The sequence below is a fragment of the Carassius carassius genome, chromosome 4, assembly GCF_963082965.1.
Source record: "Carassius carassius chromosome 4, fCarCar2.1, whole genome shotgun sequence".
Classification (NCBI taxonomy): Eukaryota; Metazoa; Chordata; class Actinopteri; order Cypriniformes; family Cyprinidae; genus Carassius; species Carassius carassius.
Genome location: NC_081758.1, coordinates 21,176,698 through 21,197,931, shown reverse-complemented (window position 1 = coordinate 21,197,931; position 21,234 = coordinate 21,176,698). Strand labels below are relative to the sequence as shown.

At 36.8% G+C, this 21,234-nt stretch overlaps 1 protein-coding gene across 3 annotated transcripts in view; it reads right to left on the bottom strand.

The window, feature by feature from the left end:
- The window catches only part of fam222ba (family with sequence similarity 222 member Ba), a 76,326-nt gene that overhangs the window by 13,995 nt on the left and 41,097 nt on the right, over positions 1-21,234 (bottom strand). For all 3 annotated transcript variants that reach the window (XM_059547845.1, XM_059547844.1, XM_059547843.1), the window contains exon 2: positions 4,758-4,948. In XM_059547845.1, the coding sequence (XP_059403828.1) occupies positions 4,758-4,839 (82 nt within the window). In that variant the 5' untranslated portion in view covers positions 4,840-4,948. The remainder of the gene's footprint in view (positions 1-4,757; positions 4,949-21,234) is intronic.

The window sequence follows — 21,234 nt, the reverse complement described above, 5'->3', positions numbered from 1 at the left end:
CTTGCACAGACTAAAGCCAGAGCGTGCGCGCACGTCACATCGGGAAGCACTCGCGAACTCCGATCAGTTGGACGTGGTTGTGTACAAAAGGTAAAAAATATATAAATACTGTTTGTTTTCTTACACAAACCGCTCGTTTCTTGTATTAGGTCATCAATGTGTACTTATGATGGGGAATTGTTTAATTTTGACTCCTCTTTGCATGCTCTTTGAGGTGGTGACCATAGACATCCATTATGTGAGTCACAGACAAGAACGGTTGGACCTAAAAATATCAAAATGGGAAATACTGAGGAAACAAAGAAACCTACATCTTGGATGTCCTTGAGGTAAGCTAAAACATATCAAAATTTAATTTGAAAGTGAACTATCCCTTTAACGTCTCTAGAACTCTGTGCCAGATCTGACTCCGTTCTCTTCAAGATTTGTAATTAAAGGGAAAGTCCACCTAGAAATTAACATGGTCTCATCATTTATCTGTTCCCAACATTCCCGATTTTCTAAGATGGTCCCTAACAGAGGATATCAAGCAAACTTCTAAACCTGCTGTTTTCCATAGGAAGTGAATAGTGACATTGGCTGTCTCTGGTGCCCATCCACTTTCAATAAGTCAATTAATGTACTTCAATGCCTGGTTTCACAGACAGGGCTAAGCTTAAGCCAGGACTAGGCCATAGCTCATTTAGGATTTTAAAGTCATTTTTATAAACATGCCTTAAAAAAAACATTACTGGTGTGCATCTTGAGCCAAATAAGGGCACTAACACATTTCAATATCAATCATTGCAAGTTTCTTTCAGTTGAAACAGCTCAAAGTTACATTTTAGTCGGGCCTTGTCTGTGAAACCGGGGGCAAAAGTTCTACTTCAGTCTAACAAATAAAGCCATGTAAATTTTTTTTTTTTTAATAAAAAGGTAGGGGTCTCTTTTTTGTTAAGTCAGACTAACAGACTTGTGAATGTAACTGAATGTTTTTTTTAAAGCACCAAATCAGTATATTTGAATAATTTCTGAAGGATATGACACTGCAGACTGGAGTAATGCCTGCTAAAAATTCAGCTTTACAAAATTACAAAATTAGACTTGAAATATATTGAAATATCTTCAAATAAAAAAAGTTACTTTAAATTGTCATTTGACGTATTACCGTATTTCTGAACAAATAATGCACTCTGGGTGTGCATAAGAGATGAAAAGTGGTAGTGTAAACATGCTGTAAAAACAGCAGCTAGGACATTCGTTTTGTGACCAGAAAAAATTACAGAATGTTTTTTAAAGAGTATTTTTCCCCACTCACCTTTCCTCTCTATCTCTCTCTCTCTCTCTCGCTCTCATCTGCAGTGATATGAGGATCACAGTAATCAGCCAAACCCCAGGAGCCCCATTACAGACACACAGGGTTGTTACACAGCTATTGTCAGCCTTTTCTGTCTAAGTACACCATACACATCTCCTAACTGCCTTTTTCCACTCCCCACAGACATCACACACATGCACATGCACATGCACGCGTACACACACACACACACACACACACACACACACTTTTTTAAACTCTCTTTAATCCAAGAGACTGCTGATCTGAGTTGGTGTCCTTATACTGTCTTATATAGGGTTATTCTTTAAGGAGAAGCAAAGCCTCCTCTTTTTATTCATTTCTTTCTTCTTATCTGAAGTCATCTTTTCCTCCCTGTTCATCTCACCTTCTTTTCAGCTTCCTTTGAATGAGTTCAGTGAGAGAATTCAACAGAAACCATTCTTTATTTAGACAAAAGACAGTCTTTTTTGCCCCAATCTATGGCTTGCGTTCCTGCATTCCAAGGTATATTTTGGCTCTTCCTGTGTCTCCTGAGTTCCCTGAGGGAACCTGCGCCAGTGCCAGATGTGCTCCAGTAACATCTGGACCACAGCAGGGAGCACATGAATTTGAAGGAGCAGTAAATGACATGACATAGGATGTTTAAACGATGATTTAAAGTGATTTAAACGACTGAGGCTTCTCTGAAATCTCTCATATTGGGGGTTAAGTTTTAACTTTAATTTAAATTCAGTTTTAAATTGCTAAAACAGTTATCATGACCTACATATGCGTACAGCTCTACTTCGAGGTAAAGGTTTCTATCATTTACACGCCATCTTTAACTGGAGATTTAATTTGAATATATAAAATTTTCAAAAGCCGTATGTTTTGAAGATCAAATCGAAACAGTCTTTTTAGAAGATTTTAAGCAGTAAACACTTTTCAAACAGGCAATTGTGTTAAGTCATAATATGTTGGAAAACAGCAATAAATGAAAAAAGTTTCTGTCCATCTGATGGTTAACAGCTATGCACTGGTAAATAAATGGAATTATCAGAGAAATCAAAACAAATGTGTTAGATGAAGATGACTGATTTTTGTAACCTGGTATATAAAAAAGGGAAAAAAAATTGGACAAAATGTGAGCTTATCTTCACTATTTACAAGCTACTGTTAAAAGTTTGATTTTAATTTGTTTTTGTCCAGTTCACTGGGATTTCCATGAGACGTTTAATCTCTCAGAGCATTTAGCCTACAAGACATCATCATTAACATCCCAGCAAAGAATGTGGGATACCAATGAATTATCTACATTTACTCCCTTCATAGACAAACACTTTGGGCCTGCAGTTACACGTCTGACTTCACTGTGTCTTACTCTGTGTGCAATGAATTAAATTAATTTCTATTATCGCTCTGAAAGAGGCATCAGCATCAGGGGTATGCCTCCATTTCCTTTCTCCTACATGTACATCCCCTGTACTTCCATCTCTTTCTGTATTCCCATTAGCTAGAAATACGACTCCCATCTTTCTGTGATTTCTGCTTTCTACTGCAGTTAAAGATATGTCTCCAACCTCTCAGTAATTGCTGCCTGATGAGGGTCTTCCTGAGGCAATGTGAGCATCAGCACTCCCCCAGCCGCAAGTCTCCATAGCATAATTTGTCAACCTGATGGAGAACTAATCTGACAGGATGTCTGCCCACAGACAGAGAAGCCGACATATTCCGTCTGTACGTATCCTTTATTTCCTGCACTGACTCAGTTTCTCTGTTTGTCTGAATCTCATTTTCTCGCTGCCTCTGTATAACCACTTATCTGCCTCAATCTATCTCTCTGTGAGCGGTGTGGTTCAGCAGGTGTCTGCCCTTGTAAACCGCCCTAATAAAAATCCTGGGATTTGACAATCTGTCTATGCTTTTGCTCACCAATGACAGCTCTCTTTTTTCCCCTTCATTCCATTTCCTTTCTCTCTCAGTACTGTTTAGTCTATCTTTAGACATTTATCTACTTTTATAGATATGTTTTCATCTCGTCTTTTAAATGCACTTAAAAGTCATCTTTGACAACATCTGTATGAATTTGTGGTATTAAAAAGACAAGAAATGCACAGCACGAAAAAATATTCATGTCTTCTTCATCTGAGACTGCTGAGAGGAAGGTAAACAGGAGAATGAAAGGAATATAATTTAATTTTCACTCAAAATTAAAAGTTATCATCATCATTTATTCACCTTCATGTTGTTCTAAACCTGTATGACTTTCTTCTGCTGAACACAAAAGGATGCACTTTTCCATACAATTAAAGGGATAGCTCACAACTTTCTATTTTCAGAAGAATACAATAGGAGTTATATTAAAAATGTTCTGGCTCTTCCAAGTAAAGATTTTGAAGCCCAAAAAAATGCATCCATCCATCATAAAAATACTCCACACGGCTCTGTGGGGTTAATAAAGGCCTTCTGAAGCGAATGTAAAAAATATCCATATTTAAAACTTAATTAACCATAATCTCTAGCTTCTACTAACTGTCGTATGCGCAAGCACGAGAGAGTGGCGTTCCAGTTAATGACGTAGGTGTAGCTGTATAACATAATATTTTTATTATGGATGGATGCACTTTTTTGGGCTTCCAAATCTCCACCCTATTCACCCCCATTTCCATTCACATGTATACCTAGGATGGCTTCAGGGTGAGTGAATCATGGGGTAATATTCATTTTTGGGTGAACTATAAGTAAACTTAAGTAAAAAGTGGCAAAAAGCATCATAAAAGTAGTAATTATGAGTGATTTACTTTTGCGGTTTACATTCAGAAACATTCTTTCGGTTATTTTGGAGGTGTCCTCAATCAACTTCTGTTAATTTATTAAGGATCACATCATGCCCAGTTTTCAGTCGTTTCATAAATATCTTGCTTATCTTGTCGTATGACATGTCTTATAACAACCAACATAGTGCAATTAATTGCTAAATCTATTAGTTAAATCTAGTATAAATAAATCTAAAAATGAGGGGAAATAAACCACTGGTTCTAGAAGTTCATCTTTACCTAAAAACAAATTTAGGTTAAAAAATAAAAGAGCTGTAAAATATTTTTTCATCTGACTTTTCTTATGTTTATTTCCATCATTTTTTTCCCTGTTCATCCTAATGAACTCCCCTTTGTATTTGTAAATCTTTATATATGAGTGGTGCATTATATTTTTCTGAAGCTCTGTGATAAAGCTGTGCAAGGAAGAGACCAGCACAAAACTCTTGTATTTCTTTAGAAGGAAATAGAACACCATCCATATGCACTACTGTTATGATGCCTTTATGCTACTTTTTGTGATTTCTGGAGATCACTGCGTTTGACAGATGAAAGAAATGGTTAAGAAAAACACAAGTGTAAGCGACCACCAAACGTTTCAACTCTGTGTGTGTGTGTGTGTGTGTGTGTGTGTTTGTACTTACATTTCTGAAGTCCAGTGTTCATCTGCGAGTGGGGGTGGAGCTGAAGGGAGAGATCACCTGGCCCTGGCAGACAGGCCAGCATCTCATACACACACACTCACACACACACACACACACACACACACGCCCACACCCACACACACTCACTCACTCACTCCTAGAGCAACATGGGCCACACACTCCTCCTCACACTGTAGAGAAAAAGAGAGAGAAATGAGATGTTACAGCAAGCACCTCAGTACAAAGTTCAAGCCCAACAACGTGTTTGAACCCAGAACAACATTTTGTCATTAACTATGTCTGTGAACTGAAGGATGCCTACAGTCTTCATTATTGTTGATAAAAATTTTATTTAGAAAACTTTAGTCAACAAACATTTGTTAGTAATTTGACCATTCAACAAAATTATATTCAAAACAAACTAATTAAAAATGTCTCTTTTGCCCTCAGAAAGGCATGATTCAAATGGGATGGTGTTCATTAAAAGCTAACTTTTAGAAAAGGTGCAAAGCTAAATGTTCTGGATCATTTCCCAACATAACAGGAGCAATGAGACAATTACCATCTGTCAGTTTGACACACACATTTTCACTGCATTCATTAAAACTCAGCAAGTTTTATAATCAAGTGTGTTACAGGGAATGCATCCAAATATCAATTGAAATGTGTGATTGAGTGCAATTTCACACATATTTATTCCACTGCAATTACAAAAAGAACCAGCGATAAACTCCACTATGATAGCTTCAAAGCTTTGGATTCGCATCAATTAATCAACCAACCTATCAATAAAGTGAAGCTTAGGAAATCAAAATATCCTTTTTTTTATCATCCTCTTGGTCAATTCAGAGCAGCAAAAACCCCTCCCATACCTTTCCATTCCAAACCACTCTCGCTAATTGTACAGCAGCAGACAAAGCACAATTAATATCAAATCTGATGTTCAATTTAACATCAAACACACCATTTTTTTTATGTATTTATTTATTTGGTATCTACTGGATAGCTCCATCCATCTGTGAAATATGACTGCTTCAAACTGTTCTCTATATGGAGTGCAACAGTGCTAACCACTTTTTAGAACACATTTTAAGATTTATATCCCACTAGCAAAAACAACCACACCTAAAAACAAACTCATTGTAATTTCAATTCTTTAGCAATCTGTGTCACTATCCTTCAAACCACTAAGTTTACCCATTTGTCAGCAACAAGTTTTTAATCCTTTTTAATATAATAACAATTAGTTTGATCGCCTTTTCATTTATGTATTTTAAAGTACAGGTCAGAAGTATGTTGTTACATTTTCACATTTAACACTGAATAACGATGAAACATTACCCATATTTTGACATTTTATTTTCATAAACGTTATTTGAAACATGAAAATAGACACTTGCATTTAATATGTATATAAAATAACTACTGTAAATTTAATTTGATGTGGACATGAAAATGGGATGTCTCATCTTTGACCCTTAAAGACGTTGATTCTGTATATTGAAATAATTTACATTTGTTGCAAAATAAGCATATTAGTATGCAGACTGCAATCTGTAACAACAGACTGAACATCAAATATCTTCTGATGAGCTTAGATATCGTCTGGTGATTTGTGGTGAGAGACTTTGCATACAGCCATGTACTACATCCTCTCACTACACACTGACACCAGACAAAAACAATGTATTAAAACATGTATAAGCAAATAAACAGTTCAGATAAGAAGCAATTATGCATCAAACAACTCTGACAGGGCAGCATAAGGCCAGCCAGCCAAAGCCGAGAGAGAGAGAAATGAAGAGTACGTATGTGGTGAAAGGTCATGATGGCAGCTCATTAAAATCCTGCCAGTGCACTTACAGCACAGCAGGGCCCGATATAGACATACTCACTCTCTATCACATTTATCTGAAATAGTGAACTGCCTCACTGCATAGGCCAGGGGGGGACTGGGACCAAAAAGTGGCCCTGGACTTTCTGGCCCACAGCAGCCCACCACATCATAGCATCTGCCCCTGTTTTGATGTAATTTATTAATTTAATATTTAAGTAAACAGTTTGGGGATTTTAACCAATAAGGCAACTGATCCTCCTTTGAAAAAAAAAAAAACCTACATGCAGCAGCTGTTCATTTAGCGACTTCTAGTTAGCGATACATGCTCATCACGACACAAACATTTTCCTAGAACTCACACTTTGCATTCAGTTAACAGATCCATACCCTCTTAAAAATGCTGGGTTGTTTCAACCCAACTTTGGGTCAAATATGGACTAACCCAACTTTTGGGTTAAAAATTTAATTACAAAATTTATCATATTTTTTCCCAAAGTTGGGTTGAAACAACCCAGCATTTTTTAGAGTGTACGAATCACGCATGAAATAGAAGTTTATAAACTCAAACGATAGCTTTACAGATGAACTTGAAGTATTTATTCATTTGAGATGTTCAATAATAGACAGCTAATCTTTAGCTCGGTAATACAAGTTCATGATCCGATTCGTGAACAGAGGATTTTTTTTTACTCAATCTTTTAAAATAATCATTTATTTTGTTAAACGAAACCAGTGTGGAAAGCAATGGTTCACAAACTGGATCGATCTGAGGTGCAGGCCTCATAAAATCGCGAGCCCGACGATTGTGTTTTCCAGTCGGGCTCCAAAATATATCACCGCCTTGCCTGACGGGCTATCGTGAATAGTGATGTAAAATTCCAATACTTGATTCACGTTGTTCACTCGCTTGAAGGGGTGAAACGGATCGTACTTGATCGATTTAAGCGTTTTAAACAATTCACGTGCGTTCGGAGCTTGCGCACACTCATTCAATGCATGTGCTGAGAGCAGCATTTTAGACAATGCGATTACACAGAATTAATCTTTCCCGTATCGTAACTTGTGAATGAACCGGCGTGATCGACTCACTCATCGATATGCGTAGAAAGGAGATGTAATATTATGATTTCCGTCATTAAAAAAACAAATACAAATAATAAAAAAAAAATATTGGCCAGCAGCCCACCAGGAAAAGTCCCGTTGCTCCAGATGGCCTGTCAGCCCCTGGCATAGGCTGCTGTCTTCAGAGCGAGCTTTATGAATGACTGATTAGCAACTCAAATAGTGCTCCGCATGTGAGACTCCACCCAAATTTTACTTTGATAGTTAATGGCACAATACTCTAATAAGTATAAAAATAGTAGCCTACATATAGGTAATCAAAGTAATCAACTCGAAATACATCAAAGTGCCTTTATTAAAATGTTTCAACAGTGATTGAAACAAGTTGACTTATGATTGATATTTTGTAGACAAAAATGCCTATGTTCCAGTGTTTGTCAGCCAATATAGTATTTTTAATGCTCATTGTCTTTATTTTTACATTTAGATTCCCTGTCATCTAACACTCCCTTATAGTCCTACTTTAAACAACATTTATAATTTAATAACACTGTTAAATATATTTAGCAAATCTTAAAATTAATATAATTTATCATATTCTATATTCATTTGTAACATTTAAAGCTATTGATTTTTTGTGCTTATTTCTAGTGATTTACCAGTTATCGGTCATTATGTAAAAAACTGTTGCAAGTTTAATTTCAACTCATTTTTTTTTTTTTGTTAAAGGTTCCCATGCACCTACACTACCATTGAAAAGTTTGGGGTCAATTTTGTTTTTTTTGGAAAGAAATCAACACTTCAGCAGTGACACATAAAACTGATCTAAAGTGACAGTAAAACATTTATGATGTTACAGAAGATCAAATAAAGGCTGTTCCTTTGATCTTTTTATTTAAAGAATTATGAAAAAAAATGTACCACAAAAATATTAAGCAACTTTGATAATAACAAAAATAAGAAATGTTTATTGAGCAGCAAATCAGCATATTAGAATGATTTCTGAAGGATCATGTGACACTGAAGACTGGAGTATGACGCTGAAAATTCAGTTTTGCTAACACAGGAATAAATTACATTTTTGAAATATATTTTACTTGAAAAAATACTAAAAAATTAATTCTTCCCAACTAACCCCAAACATCTGAACTGTAGTAATGTAAGTAACTATTATAACTATTAAACTACATGGAGCCCATCAGCTCCAAAGTCAAAACTTACACACAGTATCAGAGCTGGTGGAAAATCTGGACAGAGAGAAAGACAGGAAGAGAGAAAGTGAGTCTGGGTTCTCAATGTCTGGGGATGTTTGGGTCAGACCGCATCTGATAAAAGACTCTTTTCTCCACTGCTTTTTCTCTTTCTTTGTATGCATGGGTGGACAGAGGGAGGGTGTATGTGGGAGAAGAAAGGATAGAGGGAGGAAAGTGGAGTGGAAGTGAGCTATTTAGAAAATGACTACAGTAAGCTGTAATCAGGCTCTGGTGGGGCTGAGCTCTGGAGCTCAGACAATCTGCCTACACTGGCCTTTATTCTCAGGAAAAACACACTAATTACACTAAAATATACACATACAATAGAGTGAGAGAGAAATCCAATGTATGGTTGCATGTACAGTTTCCCAGGAACACAAAAAGCTATTGAGCGAAATGACTTTTTAGGGGAAGAATGGAGAGGAGAGATTGTGATTATCTTGAGGACTATGGAGGAGGACATCAGGTGGGCGGGGGGCTTACATTTAGATTTTTTCAAAAGAGAAACCAGCTTTACCCTTGAATACGAGAGCGGCTCAATAGGAAGGAGAGAGAGAGAGAGAGAGAGAGAGAGAGAGATGTCGCCTGTAAATAAACATTCACATCAGCGCAGGCCCATTTAAAGAATCAATTTATAGCAGCCTGAATAGATTGAGGATGCGCAGCCATGTCAGCGTGTTACTGATGACTTAAACACATCCCTTGAACGATATGCTCTCGCATGCTTTTTTAAATCTCTCAGAGTTATTCTGAAAGTTTTGTTGGTCTAAACGTGTCCATTTTAAGCACATGAAGTGTCTGAGACATGCAGTTTCAGATATTAGCTATCAGATATCAAAGTCACTTTAGATAGTTAATGCTAATAATGCTAGACTGTGTGTGATGGTGAGAGAAAGAATGAAAGAAAAAGCAAAGAGGAGAGTGGACTAAAAGAAAGGAAAATATGTGAAGCCACATAAAGAAAGAAAAAAGAATAGTAATGATGCACCAACAAGGGAACAGAAATTAAAGAAACATAGAAGATGTGAACAGTATTAAAGCTAAAAACAGAGATAACTGAGTGGAGACTGGCATTGTGACATATCCTGGTATTCAGTAATACAGCAGATTGCAGTAATGAACATGCATATAGTGAATATTTCCATATATACCTTAAGCCCATGCTTGAGTCTTGGTATGAACGCTTAATGAATCCATACAGCCGGACATTTTTAAACTATACTCTATCTGAAATGCAATTATGACTGATAAAAAATGTCAAACTCTTTCAAATAGAGTTGCGGATATATCTTAATCTGTCACAGCGCTTGTCTAAGTGGGAGCCTGTAAAACAATGATCCGGGCCAGTGTTGCCACCTTGGGCTTTATTGTCCAATTGTTTAGCTGTTGGTAACCGTTTGGTAATCAACATTCTTCAAAATATATTCTTTTGTGTTCAACAGCTGAAAGAAATACATACAGGTTTGGAATAAAAAAAGGGTGAGTAAATGATAACAGAATTTCCATTTTTAGGTGAACTATCCCTTTAAATCTTTTCAAACAGCAACTAAAATTGTTGTATTTGATAAGGTGTTTATAAAACACCACCTAATACTTCCCCTATTTACATGTACAAGTAATTAAGTATTAAAAAAAATCTATTCGTTCCTATTCGTTTTGTTCATATTACATTTTGAGTTGTATATACACATTATTTGAATTAAATTAATTTGACAGACAGCATTCTGTCAACATCATTGGTCAACATCAGACATCAGACACCGTGAGACACATGCAATTGACTCTTTTCACACGCTTTCACGCCACACATCAATTTTCTCACGTACAGAAAAACCACGAAGTAAAGAGGACACGGAGACCAACAGACTAGACAGAGCAGGTTAGTTATGATATAAAAAAATGGGTAAGTTATAGCTAGCTAATTATCAAACGCAGCTACGGTTAGCCATCGCTAACATTAACATGTTTATAGAACAGCCTTCGATACATTTCTATGTTATAACTTCCCGAAAAAAAATACACAAACATACAAAACAAACTTCGAGCGAAATACTAACAGCATCTAACTTACCAATCCAAAAGAAATGTTGCAAGTTCGGTGTCGAACCTCATTTCTTTCAGGTCCATCAGTTGTCTCCAGCGATTGAAAGCAGTGCCGATGTTTACTCTGGTTCGGCTCCTTTTCTTATCGGATTTGATTTGTGATTCCGAGCGCGGTTGTTTCCCTGTAGCGGGTGGTGGTCTCTTGCCAAGGGCTTTAGTCATCCTTCCGCTCTCTTCCCTGAACTGAAATGAAGTAGTGGGCTGTACTTTCCACACGATTGACATCAGGTATAAGTACGCCCACAAGCCGTGCGAGTTATTCGTGTATTGCAGGTTGGCTGGTGGTTATGTTGCCTGCATACCGCCTCCCATGGCCGAAACTGGTATTACGACACCTGTCAGGCCGGGGCTAGTAATGCTAATTAAGGTTGATATCTCTGCAGCACTATAACTTGACATTTTTTTAATGACATCATCGCCCTTATTTCTTCTCATTCTTTTGATGCGTGTAGGTCATTTTTGGGATATTTTTACCTCAATTTTTGCACATGGCACCATTAAGGCTTTTTTTTCGAAATTCAGTGTTTCCATCACTCGATTCTGATGCGATACTTCAAAATGCACATAAAAGCAGGGTGATGGAAACCCAGCTAGTGATCAGATTGCCTGCATGCATGAAAGAGAAAATGTGACAGAAAGAGCCAGCTTCATGGGCAAGATATACAATGACATGTATCCAATTCATTAATATAAATCATCATTTAATTTCTATTGTAACAAACTAGAGGAAACCAGGAAAATCAATATGCAAGCCTTATCATATATAGGTGGACGTGTGTGTTGACCTCTCACAGTGAGGTGACGTGTGAACAATGAACCACAAGCCAAATGAAAAGGTGTTGAAGCTCTCTGCATTTTTATTTATTTCTGGACCTGTCTGAGCAAAGCTGTGTAATGTGAAGCCCAACAGACGCCACAAAAACAAGAGGAACATTGAGAAAAAAGCAGCAGAGCAGAAGAGAAACAGAACTGCTACAGACACACATGCTTTAAATACTCACAAACTAAACAAGAATCTTCATGCTCCAAAAAAACGCATCTTAATTTTTCTGCCACATATGGGTGTAAATCTTTAGCATGTTGCCAAATTCAGTGTAAAGACTACACATTGAAAGCTGTACTAAAACTAGAGGGGGGAACATTATATTGAGTGCTTATGACAGGAAGAGCCACTCACTGGATATTGGAGTTCATCTGTGCACTGTAAATAACTGGATTTACCTTGCAGACACACAGCCATTAACTGCTTCATACAACAGCAACGGAAAAAGATTTTAGTATTTTTTTGTGTATGATTATGCTAGTGGCACAGAAATTACACTTCTGTTTATGTACATATAAAACGGAAATATTATTCAATTAATTTTGAACTGGACATGACAAAAATCATGACTTTTGGGCCATGATTCAGAGAGTAACTCAAGAACACCTCTGACACTAATTCAAACTTTCTCAATGACTCAATTAAAGGGCCAGCTCATAAAAATCAGACTACGCATACATTTTGAAACAATCTCCAATAAAGCAGCCTTTCCATCCCAGGTTTGTTTAGAAAATGTGATTCGATTATTCTATCATATAGCTATTTAACTAAATTAAAGCGAAAGAAGGAAATTAGTACAATGTGGCCACAACTGAACCAAAACTAGGGAACGAATTTGTATGATGTGGCCACGAATGAACTAAAAGAAGGTGTTCCTTAATTAAAGGGATACTCCACCCCAAAATTAAAATTTTGTCATTAATCACTTAATTAGCTTTGTTAATCTTCTGAACACAATTTAAGATATTTTGGATGAAAACCGGGAGGCTTGTGACTGACCCATAGACACCCAAATAAGTTACAGTGTCAAGGTCCAGAAAAGTATGAAAGACAGCGTCAGAATAGTCCATCTGCCATCAGTGGTTCAACCGTAACGTTATGAAGCGGCAATCTATAGGACAGTCATAAGCCTCCCAGTTTTCATCCAAAATATCTTAATTTGTGTTCAGAAAACAAACTAAGCTTTTACGGGTTTGGAACAACATGGGTGTAAGTGATTAATAACAAAATTTTCATACTAATTGATATGTCTTGGGAACAAATTCTTAATTTACAGGCCTATCTTCTGTGCACATTTTTTGATACATATATATATATATACATATACATATATATACATATATATATATATATATATATATATATATATATATATATGTATGTATATATATATGTATATGTATATGTATATGTATATATATATATATATATATATATATATATATATATATATATATATATATATATATATATATATATATATATATACACACACACACACATACACACAGACACACACCTTGGTGTTTCCAACAAACATATTTTTATGTATTATTCCAAAATTGGCCTGAACATACGTTTAAGGAAACCCAGCTAATGCCTTAATAGTGCATTGTGAAGTCTGCTGTAGTCTCTACCTGCATACAATACAGAGAAAAAAAAGCATAAACAAATTAAATTTATGCCACATGTCACTTCACTTCCTTATGCAACTGGATACAGTTATCAAAACACCTCAGATCCACCCTACACTGTAATGAATTGCTGTAAAAATTACAGCATTATTTTACAGCCGCGGCCTGTTTTTTAATAATACAGCATATTGCTGTAAACTGCAATGCATTCTGGGGTCACGTGTAGGTCTGACTCAAATTTACAGAATTTTGCTGTAAATTTCAAATCTTCAGAGCCGCATCGTTACGTCTTCAACGGTCGAGGAGATTAACGTTAAAGGCAAGAGGAGTGATTCAAAACTGTGGTAAGTGACTTGACTTCAGTTTTTTTTTCTTGTTTGGTAACTTGTAGTATATGAAGGTATCTACGTACATTCGCGGTTTATACTGGTAACCCCAGATTCAAGCATCATCCGTCCACAGGGCGCGAGGCAGACTTGCGCGGGGTTTCAGTAGCGCGGTCGCAGTAGGATTTCACACATCCCCCGGCGCTATAGCGGCTATGGGCAGAAAATCTCTGGGTTCCTTATGAATGACATGTTTCAGTGCTAATAGTTTATATTCACGGTAACTGTTTATCAGCACACTTCGTCGTGAATATTTTATGATGTAACGTTAAAACAACTTTGCACAGGCAGTCATCTGTTAACACGGGCGCCGAAATAAAACGCGTTTCTAAAGCCTCGCGGTCAGTCAGGCCGCTCACGGAGGATGTGTGTGTCATATAAATTCTCAGTGGTGCGTAACCAGTGAGATGTAGATTTTTTGAGCCTTTGCTAACTTCAGGTAATGTGAAAACTTTAACATATCTGTTTGATATAAAGTCTGCTTTGTATAGTTAGCCTAATTTATTACCATAGGGCAACCAAATACTTTTTCCTTGAAATTATTAAATATGCTATTTATAGATATGTGTCTATATTTATGTCGGCAGGCAAATCTTGTGTGTATTTTTGCACAGGGTGGACAAAGGCACCTTATCAGTGCGGTGACACTTGAACAAATGAACTGATCATGCGCGACACTGACCAATAAACAAACGACTTGACTTGACTTATTGTAGTTGTAGAATATTTTTCTTTTTTTTCTGAAGTTTTATTGCGCCTTTGACTTGAATCTTATCATCAGTTGTAGTGATGGGAAGTTCGGATCATTTTACCGACTCTGACTTTTGAGTCTCGTTCAGCAAAATGAACGAATCTTTTTTCCGAGTCATTTCGTTCATTTAGCAAAATGTAATTAAATGTTAAATGTTAGAGACTACAAACGATACAAAACTAAAATGCTATAATAAACCCGAAGACCCAGGTAAAGAATTAATTCATCTTTTCTGTTTAAGTCGTTCCTTAATCACGTGACAGACTAATACACTATTTCTGACATTTGTCACTGTTTTTGTTTCCGTTTCTTGAGGATCTGTGGTGCGTTATCATTTTTTTAATAAATAAAACCCTGTTATAAATAAAGTATTGATTAATTTGTATTTTTGACTGTCTAGTAAATAAACACTAGGCTATATAATAATATAATAATCCTAGCCTACAATACAAAGTATTTATAGCCTAGTTTGTTCATTTTTACTCCAATTTCGAGTTTGCTGGTATAATAATTGCTTTTCCTAGGCAGACTTGACATATTGGTCTAATATATGTATAAGAAGATTGCTCAAAAAGGACATTATTACATAAATTAAAAGCAAATAACATTTTGAATCCTAAACAAGTAACACTACAGTTCTATAGTCTAATCTGAAGGGTGAACTCAAAAGAGCTAAATCATACAACAAGGTCATTTTTGAAGATTTGAATCCACTGTAAAAAACAAACAAAAAAAACGGACAGAAAAAAATCTCTTCTTTATCAAAGTGATTTTTCTATCGTATAAAGCATGACCAACTCTTTATTTCCACATTCAGTGTTATGGAAAAGTATAATCATGACAGAAATTAAAAGCAACAATTTGAAACCAGAAATGCATCACATAACTGTAAGAGTAAATAATAATTATAATAAAAAAATAAATAAAAAACTACTACGCACCCATTTGTAAGGAAGGTTGTAAATTAACTAATCACTCTAGCCAATGTTGTCACGGGACAAAAGAACGAACAACCAGAAGGTTTAATGTTTCACATTAGGAGGCATTTTGCTGCATAATCAATCCACCACTGACCATATGCAACTATGGAAGCTCAACTTCCATAAATGAACTGAAAAAGCTCGCTCTGCGCCAGTGGATACACACAGTTATGTGCACGTCACTGACTGTCCGGGCATGCCCTTCCACGTTTCAGAGATCCGCCTTTTACTTTCTGTCAACATTACATTATCAATTAACATTTAGAAAATAGATTTTTGACATTTGTGAATCAATTCAGAATCGTCTGCTTATGCATTGCGATACATTTAAGAATCACATTTTTATCCCACCCCTACTAAATATAGTATATAATGTAAATGTAAAAATCTGAAATACAAAAAAAAAAAATGGTATAGGTAAAAATTATTATTGTGATATTGATTGTTTTAGGAGACACTTTGACAAGTGGGCACTGGATGCTGAGTATTGAAGGCGAGGTTGTGTGTGAGGGCCCAGTTTCCTGTCCGGCCTTGCCACTCTGTTAGCTGCTTGTTACTTGTTTAATTTTGAGTACCAAGAGGAAGCAGTGTGTACCTTGGAGTTCATTCAAAGGTAATGGTTGAATTCTAACAACGTCAGAACCAGCATTTTATAGATAAGTTATATCAGAACATTCCTTTTAATAATGTTATGTTATAAGTTATATATATTTCTGTTGAGGCCTTTAAAACAATGTTTCTTAAATCGAGAAGAGAATATATTTGTCTCCCAGTTTAACACCATCAAGCTATTGAGTTAAATGTTTTTTTCATTTTTTATTAGTGGACATCTCAAACTTTCTGGGAGGTCCTAAAACCGTAATCTTAATTACATATTGTATGTTTCATGACCCTTTAGGTGCTTTGTGAGAGAGGAACCAAAGCCAAGGGAAAAGTGCCATAGAAAAGAAAAACAGGACAAGTGATACAGAGGAAAACGTGTGGCAGTCAACCCACATGTTGCCACTCTTCTGTGCAACGTAATGGATTTCCAATGGAATTTCTGAAATATAAGGATACACACACACACCAAGATTGCATCTTCCTTTTATTGTTCTCTATCCGTCTCTGACTGTACCTCTCATCCCTCTATCTGTCTCTGACTGTACCTCTCATCCCTCTATCTGTCTCTGACTGTACCTCTCATCCCTCTATCTGTCTCTGACTGTACCTCTCATCCCTCTATCCGTCTCTGACTGTACCTCTCATCCCTCTATCCGTCTCTGACTGTACCTCTCATCCCTCTATCCGTCTCTGACTGTACCTCTCATCCCTCTATCCGTCTCTGACTGTACCTCTCATCCCTCTATCCGTCTCTGACTGTACCTCTCACCCCTCTATCTGTCTCTGACTGTACCTCTCACCCCTCTATCTGTCTCTGACTGTACCTCTCACCCCTCTATCTGTCTCTGACTGTACCTCTCATCCTCTATCGGTCTCTGACTGTACCTCTCATCCTCTATCTGTCTCTGACTGTACCTCTCGTCCCTCTATCTGTCTCTGACTGTACCTCTCATCCTCTATCTGTCTCTGACTGTACCTCTCGTCCCTTTATCTGTCTCTGACTGTACCTCTCGTCCCTTTATCTGTCTCTGACTGTACCTCTCGTCCCTCTATCGGTCTCTGACTGTACCTCTCATCCTCTATCTGACTCTGACTGTACCTCTCATCCTCTATCTGACTCTGACTGTACCTCTCACCCCTCTATCTGTCTCTGACTGTACCTCTCATCCTCTATCTGTCTCTGACTGTACCTCTCATCCTCTATCTGTCTCTGACTGTACCTCTCACCCCTCTATCTGTCTCTGACTGTACCTCTCACCCCTCTATCTGTCACTGACTGTACCTCTCACCCCTCTATCTGTCTCTGACTGTACCTCTCACCCCTCTATCTGTCTCTGACTGTACCTCTCGTCCCTCTATCTGTCTCTGACTGTACCTCTCATCCTCTATCTGTCTCTGACTGTACCTCTCATCCTCTATCTGTCTCTGACTGTACCTCTCATCCTCTATCTGTCTCTGACTGTACCTCTCGTCCCTCTATCTGTCTCTGACTGTACCTCTCGTCCCTCTATCTGTCTCTGACTGTACCTCTCATCCTCTATCTGACTCTGACTGTACCTCTCACCCCTCTATCTGTTTCTTGACTGTACCTCTCATCCTCTATCTGTCTCTGACTGTACCTCTCATCCTCTATCTGTCTCTGACTGTACCTCTCATCCTCTATCTGTCTCTGACTGTACCTCTCATCCTCTATCTGTCTCTGACTGTACCTCTCATCCCTGTATCTGTCTCTCACTGTATCTGTCCTCCCCTATCTGTTTCTGAAAGTATTATTATGTTTTGTAATATATCTAATGTATTGTCCTCTTTGCTCTTTTCAATATTTCTAGTCACACTTTGAATCCTGGGATGGAACTTCACCTGGAGCATAATTGTTATTTGGTCGATTTATATCTGTTTTTGATGGAAAGTTTGTATGACTTCTTTGGCCATATCGGTCTATTCTTTAAGTGATGAAAGCTATCTGAAATCGTCTTTGTGGTTTTTAAAGGATTAGTTCACCCACAAATGAAAATTCAGTCAATAATTACTTATGTCGTTCCACACCCGTAAGATCTTTGTTCATCTTCACAACACACATTAAGATATTTTTGATGAAATCAAATGGCTCAGTGAAGCCTGCATTTCTAGCAAGATCATTTATTTTTTCAATGCCCAGAAAGCCACTAAAACATTTAAAACCGTTCATGTGACTACAGTGGTTCAACCTAAATATTATAAAGCGACGAATAATAATAAATAATTATTTAAAATAAATAATAAAAAATAATTTTAAAATAAATAAAAATGAGTTCAAAATAATATACTTTTTATGGCATTTTTTCATGTAAATTTGAAAGTGATATATAACATTTTGACCTGTTTTTTTTTTAAAGATTTTAACATTTTTATTTTATTAATTTTTTTGGTGAATTATGCATTATACAACACTTTATGCAGTTAAAAATTGTTTAAAGCGTATGCAGTTAATAGTTTACATTTAAAATTCAGCTACCAGTCATTAAGTCAGCAATAGGGAAAATATATTGAATGCCATCATTTTACATACTTTGAAAAAAGCATATGTGTATTTGATAATAATAATTGTTAATTGCCATATACAATATATTAAAAATGCAGTATATAATTTATTTTTGGTAAAAATGCAGTATACAAATTATAAAAAAAATACTGTAAATTTTACAGTAAAATACTGGCAGCAGGGTTGCCAGCCAGTTACTGTAAATTTTACAGTAGTCTTACTGTAATTTAATTTACAGAATTGTACTGTAATTAAAAATACAGTAAAAATCTGTAAATTGAATTGCAGTAAGACTACTGTAAAATTTACAGTAATTTTTTAACAGTGTACCGCTAACAAAAAACCTCTGCAAGACCATATAAAGTCAAAATTGAACTTCTAACAACCACACAATGATAAACCCACACTGATGTAAGACCACTAGGGAGTGAGAGTGTCCCTCGCACACATTCTTTATATACCAGACATCTGTGCTAGTTCACAATAACAGAAACGAGGATAAAAATGCCAACAAAACAGGATGAAGAAATGACAGAGTGAGAGAATTTCATTTATGAAAAGATTCATCCATTTACTGCTCATCCGTTTGCCCAAGACGCCTGCAGCTCATCCGAAATTGGACACCCTGGTGATAAATTGCCGGAAAAGGAAAAAAGGAAGGAAGAAAGAGGAATGATTTTTGTCTGTCTGCTGAGTGGGAGGGCCTCTCTCTCCAGGATTCAGACAGCTGCCATCTCATCCCAGAGTGCATTAGATGAGCATGCCCATCCCAACAGCTGTCCTTGTGCCCTTCAACTGTTACTGGACACCAAAGATGCAACCCTATGTTCAACATTAAGGGGAACTGAATCAGCCTAGCATGCATCCTGACTCTTCATCATGATTTGTCATGTTTATGCCTCCTTACAACGATCTATGGCCAGCCTCTTCCAGCTGTACCCTTCCCTCATCCATCATAATGAGGACGGCCCAATTGCTCCAGCACATCTAAACCACAGCATCCACACAAACACTTTACAAGAACTAGTTTGAGCCAGGGGCTCTTTCTAGAAGCAGGTTGATCTTTGTTTAAAGATCCCACAGCCAAAGCAAAGGTACTAAAGTACACAAAGGTAGTAGATTCTATATGAAATGCAAACACAAAATCTTCTATTTATTTAGTTATTCGCATTAGAATAAGAATTAAAATTATTATATATTATATTTTTCATATCAATGGAGTTATAAGAATTTATAAAAAAATTAAATAGGGGGTACTCTATTCCACTTTTCTGCAACACAAGTTTGTATTATTTGAAAGAATAGTGACAGCTATTTCCTATGGCTGCTCAAAGCATTCTGTCATCACTCAGCTCCAGCTCTGCTCCAGTTTTTACATTTACACAAGGTCAGCTCGCTATCACAGAGTGACTTCAAAGCGACACATCAATACCCAATCACAGACTCATGGAGAGAACAGATATAAAAAGAACAGAATAAATTCCAACTTTCTCTTTTTTACTGTTGATCTTTGCTGTACTTATCATATACACACGCCCCTGACAGCCACCAGTCCACAATCCTCTACTGTTGTCCTGTGGGCTGTACAGGGGAGATGGTCAAACAGACAGACTGCTTGGCTTTGTGACCGCAAACATTTCACAAGGGCATGTGACTATGGGAACAGACACATCAAACACAAGCAAACCGCCACAACTGAGCTGAACTTTCCAGATTCCAGGAAACAGATAAAGCCTTGTCATGGAAGAAAACTCACTAAGAATCTGCTTTAGCTCTAGATTACCATAAAACTGTCAGATGTTGTCTTATAACCTATTTATGTACACAGACACTTGGAAAAGGTGAGGTTTTCGGTTTAGGGTTCCCACATCACTTGAACAATACATTTCCACGACTTTCCATGTTTTCAGTCCAGAAGGATTTTAGAAATTATTTTATACAGCTTGCACCCAAAAAGAACAACTTAGAGTAAAAAAACAAAAAAAAAACAAGTAATAACATAAATTATATTCACCTTTATAAACAATTTCCATAAAAGTGAGAACATTGCCAGTTGAATAAAATGAATTACATGAATTGCAAACTTAAAAGTGAAAAAAAAAGTGTGTTGACTTGCTGGTCTAATGCTATAATGCTATAATATAATATAATCAGGCATTTCGTCTTTGTGCCTGACTGACATTTATTGGAGACACACTCAGATACGCCCTTCATCAGTACATCACTTCCTCATCACAAACACTCATTTTGTTCCCATTTCAACGTCCTACAATTGTGTGTTCAGAAGTGTGTGTGTGAGCAGAAAGCTGATCATCCCACATCAGACTTTCAAGTTCGGCCTAACCCTTTTCTCTCTCTCCCTCTCTCTCAATAAGCCCTCAAACATCAATCACTGCAGATACAGTACTGTTGACACAAAGGCCGTAGAAAGAAAGAGGGCACTGCAAATTCCTGAAGTAACAAAGCTTATGAAGCGCGTCTGACGGGGTCAATAAGCTTTTTACAGGCCGGTAAGTTGCTGTGA